The 12,598-nt window shown below is 34.3% G+C and overlaps 2 protein-coding genes across 2 annotated transcripts; both read right to left on the bottom strand.

Moving 5' to 3' along the window:
- Positions 1 to 1,409: 1,409 nt before the first annotated feature.
- On the bottom strand, positions 1,410 to 5,316 carry LOC143470331 (uronyl 2-sulfotransferase-like). Its single transcript, XM_076968390.1, has 2 exons — positions 5,064 to 5,316; positions 1,410 to 4,956 (listed from the first exon to the last, which is right to left on the bottom strand). The coding sequence occupies exon 2, from the start codon at positions 2,702 to 2,704 to the stop codon at positions 1,694 to 1,696; it is 1,011 nt and encodes a 336-aa protein (XP_076824505.1). The 5' UTR covers positions 2,705 to 4,956; positions 5,064 to 5,316; the 3' UTR covers positions 1,410 to 1,693.
- A 26-nt stretch (positions 5,317 to 5,342) lies between these two features.
- On the bottom strand, positions 5,343 to 8,797 carry LOC143470332 (uronyl 2-sulfotransferase-like). The gene has a single exon (XM_076968392.1). It carries the CDS (start codon positions 7,733 to 7,735, stop codon positions 6,731 to 6,733), a length of 1,005 nt encoding a protein of 334 aa, XP_076824507.1. The 5' UTR covers positions 7,736 to 8,797; the 3' UTR covers positions 5,343 to 6,730.
- Between the last annotated feature and the right edge of the window lie 3,801 nt (positions 8,798 to 12,598).

Raw genomic sequence — 12,598 nt, 5'->3', positions numbered from 1 at the left:
AAGAAGCATCAGTTTCAGGCTATAGAAAGTTGATCATTTAACATCTGTTTTTTCAAAAAAAAAACCTATCTAGTAAAAATGGTGTTTTTTTACGAAGACTTTCAAAAGTGTGAGAGAAATTTTGGTTTTAGTCCACTTTTTAAATTTATCACGGCGGTCAGCAAATTTTTTAAGTTGAAAAGTGATAGAAATTGTGAATATTGATGTCCAAACATATCAATGACTTTAAGGTTCCACGATATTCCCCTACTCATTACTCAGTGCTATTTTAGAAGGCCTTTACTGTGATAATGTTTGAATCAAATTGTTATTATATTCTTGAATTGTTGACCAATGAAACTGTTAGTTCATTCTTGTTATTTTATGTGATTTCCTTCTTTTCTAACCGGCACACAACCTGGTGGGGAAACAGCATGCTTAAATTTAATTTCCATTAATTACTATGATTTAATTTAATTACTATTCCCTTTAAGTTTGTGTCGTACCGGTGTCATTCGGATTACCCTACGGCCTACGAGGTCATTCGATTGTACTAGCTGTCGTTTGTGTACGCTCTGTGTGAGCCGATATTGGATCGCATCAACTTATTACATTTACAATCAACTGAACACTTTAAAGAACATTGGCTAACCAATTTCTTACTAAAACATTAATGTGCCTACGTTCATTAATTACCGGTACGTGCAGTTTTGAGTTATACAATACCATTTACTAATGAAATGAATGGTGGTATTATTAATTTTGTAAGTTAAATAAATAATCAAGCATCAATATGATTCATATCATGCTTATAAATATCAAAGAGAGTTTTAATCAAGGCTAGTGTTACATCCAAATTGTATTCAATTCACAGCTAATCTCTCTCAAATGAATGCAAAAACACTTTTACACAATGAGGATGGCCTTGTAACGAAGGTATCATCTTCTTAAAACTTATTTCAACATTTATCGGTTTGTAACGACTGATTTATCTAAAGAACTTGTGAAGTGGTTTTTAATCATAACAACTGGTATAATTTTGGCCAATTCCGCAATAAAAGCGAGTTTTTCTTGAAACTTTGGTTAATAAATTTTGCTTTGAAATAATACATTTACTTCGACACATGCCCCGCAAAATGTTGTTCAGTTTCAATTAAGAATGCATAAATTTTGATCCCGCAATAAAGTGACGCTTGCTGGGGTCTTGCTTGGCCTTGCTGTTTTCTTGTGTTCAATGTTTAGGAATTTTAGGAATAACAGATAATAGAAAATTAATTTTAGCTTAAGCTGACAAATTTATCCCAATTGCGCAGAGTGCCTAATTCGTCACAATAATACCGCTTCTTCCAAAAACTCGACTATTTTTTTTCAAAGTTGAAAATCAATCTAATACCGTAAATCATAGTAAATTAAGAGGAATAAAACGACAATAAATTTTTTCTTGAATACTTTATTATAAAGGTTCATAATAAGGATTACTGCATGCCTATAACGTTAGCGGCGTTAACAATAATAAAAACTATGACACATAATACACAAGTTATAGGCTACATTGAGATTAAAGATTCCACTTCACGCGAGTGGAAAAAACTAGTAGGCCTTAGAATAAACCTGACTTTTGCCTACATTTGATTTAAACAGACACAACTGTAACAGCCCAAGAGGCAAATGCTGGCACATTTATACAACAGTTTAATGAAAGGCAGGTTGTTTGTTACGTAAGTTTTAGCAGACTTTTGGTAGCGTTGAACCGCTGAGCTATAAAGTCATAAAATTTATATTCCAATGACATTCGACTTTTGAGAAGTTCATACCCTTTAGGTGTTATGGCGTCCTTTTTTAGAGTTTTTGTTTTCTCATGTAAGGCATTTTGCAACCTCATTCCAATTTCGGTTCCTCCAGCAAAATATCCTGGGAGCAACCTTTCAAACACTTGTAAAGTTCCTTTGAAGTCTTCAAGAATACCAACAAAGAGGTAGTGTCTTTCCACATTTGCAATGGCCTGCTGTAAACTTTCATTGGAAGGGTGTTGACACATCTCATCTTGGCCACAAAAATAAGGCACAATGTACCACAGCTGTTTAGTTGAGCATTCTAGATGGTTCTTAATTATGCAGTCATTGATGTTCATTTCCTTGTTTTCAGAGCTTTTCCATCTAACATGCTTAAGGTTTAGCGAGTTGGTAAAGTCAATGAAACGGCGCTTGAAATGAAACTGTGAGGAAAACCGTTCAATAGGATCACGTACCACGTTTATGTATGTTGGATTTTCCAAGCCATACTTTGTGAAGTCAATGTAATGAATATGTCTGGTATACAAGGATGGCAAAGATAAATTGTAAATCAATTTGGTCTCACGAGTCAGTTCAGATGGCGGTGGCCTTATTAAGTTGTTGACAGGAGACTTATAAAAGTGAAAATTGTTTTTCCTCTCCAGATGGGATATTATTTCCTTCAATGTTCGACTTCCACACTTAGTCACCCGGTTGTATAGTATTCTGTTGGGGATGTAGTTGTCATTGATAATGCGGTGGTACAGCCTGGTGGATACCTGGGGAGTTTTTTTGGCTAAATGTGAAGTCACACTAAAGCTAAAACTGAATGGATTTTTTTTTAAATGGAAGCAGCTATTACCAATTAAAACTACACTTGTGATCAAAAATATAATAAAAATATGCGACCACTTTAAAAATGGCATTTTTGATGTTCTAAAATAATTCTTCATCCTACAAAAATTTTTACAAGAAAAATTTACAAAGCATTAGTACAGACCAATCAAATGAGAGTAGAGTCTTACATGTTCTTATAATTTAAGTTAAGGACCCAAGGTTTAAATCTTCCTGCACTAGCTTTCGCTGTTTGCTGATCTTATATTACTACAACAATATAAAGTATTGTATCCAAAACTTTGCACTGCGATGAAATGACAGCATGATATTGACAAACCAACAATAGTTGTTATCTAAACTAAAACCAACTGGTGGGCAAATGATCATTCACCCTCTTCATGAACTGCTATCGTGTAACTGTGACATGACGGCTGCAAAAACAGAACACAATTAACAAGATGTAGCCTATTGCATGTGGAAGGAAGTTAGGTTTATGTTACAAAGGAGCTAAATTTCTTCTATTCCGTGAAAGTTATTTGGAAGTGGAATTTCTTTCTTAGTACGGGAAGTAATGGAACTCCAACAATGTTGTATAACGGTTGCAATTTAGGCCGCCACACGAAGAAAAGAAGTAAAGGGAACGTCTTTTATCGAAATACTTACTACCGCGAAGAAAAAAGCCCAATAAACAATTAATGTTAAAAAACATCTGTAACCCTTCAATACAATGTTTGCACAACATTTAAGACTTTTGTTTAAAGTTTAAATATTAAACATAACGCCCAATCATTAAGCATTTGGTAGAAATTTAGCAACAACTATAATCCTTTTGCCAACTTCGGACACAAGAAGCATCAGTTTCAGGCGATAGAAAGTTGATCATTTAACATCTGTTTCTTCTAAAGAAAAACCTATCTAGTAAAAATGGTGTTTTTTTACGAAGACTTTCAAAAGTGTGAGAGAAATTTTGGTTTTAGTCCACTTTTTAAATTTTTCACGGCGGTCAGCAAATTTTTTAAGTTGAAAAGTGATAGAAATTGTGAATATTGATGTCCAAACATATCAATGACTTTAAGGTTCCACGATATTCCCCTACTCATTACTCAGTGCTACTTTAGAAGGCCTTTACAATCAACTGAACACTTTAAAGAACATTGGCTAACCAATTTCTTACTAAAACATTAATGTGCCTACGTTCATTAATTACCGGTACGTGCAGTTTTGAGTTATACAATACCATTTACTAATCTCATGAATGGTGGTATTATTAATTTTGTAAGTTAAATAAATAATCAAGCATCAATATGATTCATATCATGTTTATATATCAAAGAGAGTTATAATCAAGGCTAGTGTTACATCCAAATTGTATTCAATTCACATCAAATCTCTCTCAAATGAATGCAAAAACACTTTTACAAAATGATGGCCTTGTAACGAATGTATCGTAGGAAGTAAACTTCCACCAATATAAATAGCACAATGATCACGCTCTTAAATATCAACACTGTGTAACACTGACAGCTAATACAAACATTGTCATTTACTAATTTCACAGTATAGACAGCATTTGATCAAAAAATGTGTATACATCATTTTCATGATTATATAATAACAAAATACTATGATCTTCTTTCACAAGAGAAGTTTTTGTAACCTTAACTCAACATTACATTTTTAGGGAATGAATCATGACAGTTTACACAAAACATTGGTAATAAATGTTCTGTTTCTAATGGGCCCAAACCAGTTATTTGTACCAAGTATGTAAGTTTAAAAGATCAAGCATTGCAACTTTCTTTAAGAATGCCCATACAATTGGCAATGAAGAAATGCATTTATCCAGTTTTGTTGATAAATGTAAAATGCACCATACACTTTGAGACCGATATTGAAGCAACATTATTGGAGAACAGAAGATTTTTATGGTTGTATTAGCAATGGTCAACAGGGTTGTAATTTATTATAAACTTTAAATAACAAAATTCATGTTCATACAAGCACAACCTTAAACAATAAAATTGAAAGGAAATAGCATGATAAAACGGCACTACCAGACCAAACCAGTGTACATATCAAGTGTCAAAAATCTCATTTTATTCACAGCTGACAATTTTTGTTTGTTTAAGTTGAGCAACAAAATTCACATTTCAATGCTAATCAGTATTGTAAACACCTCAGGTTGTTTTTTATCTATTTACCTTCTTTGCTGGTTTTCTTCATCATATAACAATTTTGTTGCCAAACATTAGGTACAAAATCTTCCAAAATATCAATAGTCCAAGAAGTAACGTTTACCCTCAGCAAACACACATTTAACTTAGATTTAAAGAGAAGGAATCCATCGTGAAGAACCAACTATAAATGCCTGTGTTGGGAAACAAAAAAAGTTTGTTTTTTATATTCAAAACGCAAGTTACATCCATCCATCCTGATTTATGGAAAAGACAAAAGACATGAACCCATGTCACCAACCTAAAGATGTTAGTTAAACCACATTGCAATGAATCGTTTTGTTCCTCTCCTCTGTAACATTATGATGTAGTGGGAAGCAAATCCAATCCAGAGTTGAGCTGAACAAAGCTTATTTTTCTATGTGAAGTATAAATGAGTAGAATGAGCCTGTGCAGTGCAGAACAGCATTCAACCCTTCATCCAGACAATAAGTGGTGGAAAAGACCTTCCCGGCGAGAAATCTCTCATATAGTTTAAGTTAAATTTATCAGCACATATTCACTTGACCATTAAAAACAGCTGAAAAAGAAATACTCAGTATTTAAACAAATGTTCAGTGCGTCTATGAAATCAACATAATCAATGCTATGGTACTGCGTAATGATGAAACTATAGCAATAAAGAATGACTGCTATAAAGTGTAAAAATAACTTTTAATACGATATGATGACAAATAAATTCTCTACTGGGAGAAACTCAAATATGAGAAAAAATACTGTTTCAAAAATAAAACATACTGGCACGCAAAAAGTACTGGCATGCAAATATTTCACCATTCAATATACTTATGAAAACAAAAATTGCTAAGAGAGTTAATCTATGCTTCGTGCAAAAAATCTGGAATGTACACGAACAGATACCATTTAATTCAAATTACATTTCATACATCACTATTTGGAATAAGACTTTAATGAAACAGACAGTTTTTGAAATATCTGGGATGAATAAGAGCATGATATAAACATCATAATTATGGTACCTTCAACGTAAGCTTTCTATATACAGATAAGGCAATTGGTATTAGAATGCATAGAATAAAACTATTTTATAGGTAGATGGACCGATATCTGCCAAGTCTATACACAGTGGTTAAGTAGTTTTGTCATGAGTTAGAAATGGTATTAAAAGCCAAATAAAATTTTCTTACTCAGTTGATATAAGCTGACTATTTAAACAGCTAAGAGAAAAATGTAAATGTAAATGCTTAAATTGTAAACTTGACTTCAGTGAAATTTTTTTAGTGATTTTGACACAAACTGTCAAACAACACATTATACAATTCAAAGTGATCAAAAACGTATCAAAATTTTTACAGAAATCTCAAGAGTAGTGAACTATTATGACATTTCTCACAAACTAAGACCTTGCAAGCTAAACCTCATCACAAAAGGAATGAACACAACTGCTAACACAAACAGTAAGTTAATATTTCACAACATAACCAGCATACTAGATACGTGCTTTCCATGAGAAAATATTTGTTCCAAACGACAAACAAATGAGTACCAAACAGATGAATCATTTTAACTAAAGTATGATTGATAATGGAAAAAGCAGCATCATGCTGTTAGAACATGACCATGATCATGATCTTTGAGGGTTTTGTCAAGCAATGATATTGTATGATAAAACAACAATACAAAGTACCGATGGCACCCAAGTATTCATGGTGATAGTCTTAGGAAAACTGTAGAAAAATAATACGTACACACGGCAAAAGTAGCAAAACAATAGGATAGTAAGAAGAAATTAAATGTAATGATTTAATGAATTCGGCGAAAAAATAAATAACAATAATTTGGCGACATGTATTTGCACCGCACACATAATGAAATACCTGTAGAATTTTTTGCATTGCAAAAAGTGCATAAAACTGCACACTTAATATATAAATGTACAAACAAATCTTATTTTATGCCAAGCTGGTCTTTGACATGATAGAAACGTTTTACAGCAAAATTGTAAAACTCATATTCCATCGCCATTCTTTCTTTCAGTATTGCATACACCTCAGGTCGTATTTTCTCTTTTCCCACAGTACTGGTATTGTTTACTGTCCCACGGCTAATATCTTGCCAAATATCTGGCGCACCTTTGAAATGATAAGGCATTAGCTTTTCAAATATCTTCAGTGTACCTTGAAAATCTTCTAAAATACCAACAGCTAAGTAATTGTCCAGCAAACGCTGTTTGGCCCTCTGTAAACTATATGTTGACGGTCGTTGGCAAATGCTTTCTTGACCACAAAAATATGGCACAATATACCAAAGTCTTCCAGTTGAACATTCAGTTACATTTTGTAAAATGCAGTCATTTATGCTTCGTTCTTTTTCGCCCTCTGCCCAATGCCTGCGTCTTTCAACTGGTGTCCTTGCATCTCCATATCTCTTGTAGTGGTAGCTTGAAGAGAACCTTTCAATTGGATCACGAATCAGGTTAATATAAATTGGCGCCTGGACTCCAAATTTGGCAAAGTTGATGTAATGTATATGCCTTGAATACAGCATGGGAGGTTTTAAGTGAGTGATTAATCTGACTTCTTCTTTCAAGTCCAAAAGCCGTAGATGCGAAACGTTAGAAATGGGCGATAGGTGAAAGATGAAATTATTCTTCTTGGAAAGAACTGAAATAACAGCTTGCATTGATCGGCTTCCGCATTTTCCGACCCTATTGTAAACAATTCTTGAGAAATAGTCTTCTGGTCGGTTAATTCCTTCCAGTTGCCTTACTACAAATTCCCTGTCGCTTGGTGTTGGATCTTCAAATCGATAAACATCCGCATTCACATTATTACCACTGCGCTGAGCATAAGTGGTTTGACTACTGATATAATTCCATACCATTATGCAAAATAATACTGAAATTGACATGCAAAATACAAGAAGTCGAACTGGTGAAATCACTTTCATCATAGATCAGGTAGATCAACCATTTAGTGCAAAGAAAAGTACCAACACAGTATCTAAAGTACCTGTAATGTGTTAATGCCAGAGTTTAAAAATAACATACAAAAGCTTGACTGTTGAACTTTTGTCAGGACATGAGTAATTAAACCAATGGTACCAAGAAAGCCGAATAAATTTGTTTTCACCCAGTTAACACAACAGTGTAAAGTTGATCATTTAAACAGTTGATACAATAAAATACTCAATGTAAACATTTAAATTGTTAATTAGAGTTTAATAACAAAAACTGTAGTCATTTTATACATAATGCCATAAAATTTTATTATCCATTTATTGCATCTCACAATTTTATTGCATTAAATACATTACATATACCAAAAACGGAACCATTCATTAAATACTGCACACGATATTTCATTCACACACAATGGTATCATATGCGAATTGATTGTCATATGACAGTACCGGATCGCATAAGTATAATATGTAAAAATTGTTATAAATTGATGGAGATTATTACAAATTGATTGACCTTTGGTAAAATTCGAAGTATATTATAGACTGTTGCAGTATTGTGTTGTGCCTAGCCTCACAATGAAAGTTTGTTATGTGCGGTTGCTTTATCAGCTTCCCACTTTTTAATTCTGGACATTTGCAGAGTGCAAGCCTACACATGGTTACAAATGTTACCTATCCACAACTGCATAACTGCATATATAGTTTGGAACACAGCTAAATCTTATCGGTAGCTTAGTAAGTGGGAGCAGGTCACTATTATATTCCAGATAGCTGCAACCTGCACATTTCTTTGGCAAGAAATCTACATCACCCACTTACTTGGGCTTTTACCATTGTTGTTTATTAGTGTACAAATCTACCTGTCAGCCTATAGGCATGGCCATGCACACAGGTGTGCGCTAGTATTGTATTCACTCACTACAATAGGCTTGAGTTACCTAGCACAGAGGAATTTTTACAGTTTGCAAGATTAGAATGACAATTTTTAGTGACCAAGTTTCAGCAAAAAAGCAACCTAATTAATATGAATATGCCTATCAATATTCAAGTGGCTATGACATAACAGTTTGTACGCCGATCAACAGTTTTAGCTAAAATTTAAGTCCTTAAAGAAAAAGACATGCGTTCGAAAAAACCTTTTTAGTGTTACATTTCTGCCAAACCCTGAAATATAAACAGCTAGCTGATTGCGCAATTGATACTTTACTACTTTTTCACCTTGAAATCACAAACAATTTTTCAAACTCTAAATTAATCCGAAACTAATTTCTCCAGACCCAAACCACCACTTTTATGACTATGTTACCACAAAAAACCCTTACATGAACTCCCTTTAAAACTTAAATCACTCAAAGGAAAAAAATTTGAAAGCATTTCATTTTGAATCTGAAATGAGTCTAAATACATCATTTAAAATAAAAATTTGAACAGTGAAATTATATAGTAACAACTGTGGTGCTGTCACCAACCATTAAACCACAGACTCACCTGCCTCTGGCAGCAAAGCCAATAGTTATAAACCAATTGGTGGAACTCGGTCGGTTACAGTATTTGTGGTTTATCAATTTATCAATCAAAAATACAATTTATGCAATTTCAAATAAAATAGTCAATTTGTATAAATAATTAATCAGATCATGACACATTTAGTCTGGTTGTTACCAGTTAAAATGTGAAATTTGCAACATCAAACTACATTTTCAGATTTTAATCCTGGTACAAAGACAATTGTAGTTCTGTAAAGCATTATATTTGCACTGTATTCATGCCTAACCCATTTTCAGCAGTGTAACTTCTGGACCCACATAATCGAGTTGTGCCGGGTGTTTTGTAACCAGAGCGTGAAAATACTTTTTCTATCTTTTAATTGCTCCTTTTTTGTTTTTCCATGTTTAGCCCGTACTGATTCTACACAGTTACAACAAAAAGAATTCTTTTCTATCCTGATTAGCCTTGCAAATAAAGGTTTTAAAGTGCCAAATATTAAACCACAGCAATATCTTTTACATTTTGATAATGTGTGTATGAACATACCGATCAAGCTTGCACAAATGTCAAAAGAAATGAGACCTGTTACCTAGTAAGTTTACTGTCACACAAATGTAATTATTTTTCAACAAAGTATTTGGTTCTTTGCAAAATGCAACCTGTGAAAATTTTGTCATGATATTGTGGCATTTCAGTATTTAGTTTTGTTCTCATGATCTAGCTCAAAATTGTTATGCTACGTTAACTTAGGGTACAACAGAATTAGCCTGCAGACCCAGTTAGTCTGTCAGTAGTCAAGTAATCCGGAAGTCATTAGTATATTACCAGCATCGCTGTATGGGTGTAACCCTATAACCCCAACTGGAAAGTAGGAAGTTTTCGACAAAAAATCTTGCGTACAAAGACGCAAATTTTGGCATGATAGCCTGCACTGAAGCCTCAATTCTTTGTTTATTTATTTTAAGTTGGCGTTCACACAACCAACTCTTGTTTGTTTATTACAGACCGGCTTAAAACGTGCTTAAAAAATTACGGTAATAATTGTTGATAACGTTAGCACGGCCACTAAACCCATTCATGCATGCACAAGCTAGGACCATATTAGCCATGAGCTTGCTACTAGCCAGTATGTATGTTGCATAGATAACATGCTAAGAAAACTTTTATGACGCTAAAGCCAACAACTTTTTGACGATAAGATATTTCCAAACAATGCAACCAATACTGTAATAGTCGAACTATAATACTGTAAGAAGAGCTACTACTACAATCATTACAGCACTAACAGCCGTACTGCTCCACTGTCAAACTTTACCAAGCTAACACTAAGTTTCTAAACAGCACGAGAAATTTGACAAAACATACAAAAATCTGCAGATGTCTCTATGAGACCTTGGAAAAGCGGTAAGAACTTAACTTGCTGTCTCTATAAGAATCACTTTAAGCCAGTGGCTCTTAAACTGTGTGTTTGTGAGGGTTTTATAGTTGTGCTGTTCATGTTTTAAGGGGTCTCTTTTACTTTTGCAGTCTCATTGTCGAGTATTGAGGAATTATTACGTCATAATTCTATTTGCATTACCTCATTACTCCTTCCTGTTCAGGTCTTCAAGTCCGAGTACAAAAGTATAAGAGACCCTGTTTTAAGTAGGCTATGTCCAATTTCTACTTCATTAATATATTTGTTAATTTTCTTCTGTACTTAACAAAAAAGGTTTCTGTGACGTATTTTACATAAAAACGCGCGGTAACTTGCAGGTCTACCTACATTCCCTTCTGCAGTAGCGTCAACGAAATACTGAAATAAGATAACAAAATAAACCGTGCTCTTACTGGTTTGGAAACATGACTGTTCGGTACCATTGTGACGCCAGAATTGTTATTGTGTTGAAGTAGGCTACTAGCACCAAAGTTAGTTTTTACACTTCCTTCTCATTGAAACCTTCCTTCTTCCTTTAGTATACTAGCGACGCAATATTCATGAGATGAATTATAGCGCACTTCTAACAACTACTTTTCGTTTTACGGTTTTTATCAAAGCAATGAGCGCGGTCCCACAAAGCAAAATATTTAGATAGAAAATACGCTACGAAGTGATTTTAAATCTGAACATTTGTGCTTTCAGTTTCTAAAAATTAAGTGTACCGCAAAAAAACATAGGTTTTTCTTAATGTACTGAAAACATTGAGAACCACTTCCATAAGCTGGAGCGGCAATCAACAAAAGCAATCGGCTACATCTCTTCTTGCTGACCACAGCAATGTTGCCCAGTAGCCTTCTTAAAGGAAACCATTGGTTGTCTCGATTCAGGGGAAATATATTTCTGTGGCCACGTCAATAATAATTAATTAATCAACATTTCGACGAAAAAGGCTCATAATATCAGGATTACAAACCATTACAACCTTTATCGCGTATAGTAAACAAAATTCCACTAACTCATTGCTGTTCAAATTGATTTTACCAATATATCAAGTTTGCTATAAACTTGCCAGGATCCCATCCATAAGACGTCAGTAGATGCGCTTCCCATTACATTATGCCAAGCGCAAATCCTTTGCTGATTAGATTAAAATGTTTTTAATATCCCTTTAGCTGGCGCTTTGGTTAAATGGCCGGAAGTCGGCACAGCACAAGGCATTGATGGTTTTGAACCCGCATACGACGAAAAATGATCGGAGACACTGTTTTTGGATTCCTGCTCTGAAGCTTCTATGCCGGAAACCCATGATAACAACCAGTTTTACTTAAGTGAATAGCTATTAAAAAATTTTTTTAATTGGAATTGAAAATATACGGTCTTACGACTAAATAACAACCTTTTGACGCTAGAAAATAGTGCTCTTCAACTTTTTACTGTGGATGCCTACATTTTTAACTACAGCCAGCACCATGTTTGGTAAAACATGCAAACTCCATTCCACCCGGAATCGACTCCGATACTAATACTAGGTACTTACTGACACTGAATACCAGTGTCCTAATGCTCAGATGGACTTTAGCATTTTGTACTGGGTTTGTTGCAGGTTTTAATACTGTACAGGGGTTTGCTAAAGCGTCAAAGGCCGCATGTGACAGCCTGTGTGTGCGGAGTTCTCTTAAATCTTTTGCTCACCCAGGATAATGTTGAAAAAGGCTAAAAATGCTGTCTGCCAAATGCCTACAGTAAAGATTGAGCTATGTCTATAAGAAAGAGTTCCAGTGGCGAGAATAACTCTTTCTCGTCGGGCAAATGAACCATCCCATCAGCTCCACGTCAAGCTTTTTGTATCAGCAGGTAAGCAAACCTGACGACTAAAACGTCGGAGAAACGCGTATAACAATCATGTTCGCTCATAATGCTTCGTAAACTTTCGGCAAAAGTAC

This window comes from Clavelina lepadiformis, chromosome 9 (assembly GCF_947623445.1).
Source record: "Clavelina lepadiformis chromosome 9, kaClaLepa1.1, whole genome shotgun sequence".
Lineage (NCBI taxonomy): Eukaryota > Metazoa > Chordata > Ascidiacea > Aplousobranchia > Clavelinidae > Clavelina > Clavelina lepadiformis.
Note: the sequence above shows the minus strand (reverse complement) of the source record. Positions and strands in the feature narration are given on the sequence as shown.

Excerpts from the sequence above, each read along its gene's own strand:
- LOC143470331 (XM_076968390.1), bottom strand. The coding sequence starts at position 2,704 with ATGAAGAATTATTTTAGAACATCAAAAATGCCATTTTTAAAGTGGTCG.
- LOC143470332 (XM_076968392.1), bottom strand. The coding sequence starts at position 7,735 with ATGATGAAAGTGATTTCACCAGTTCGACTTCTTGTATTTTGCATGTCA.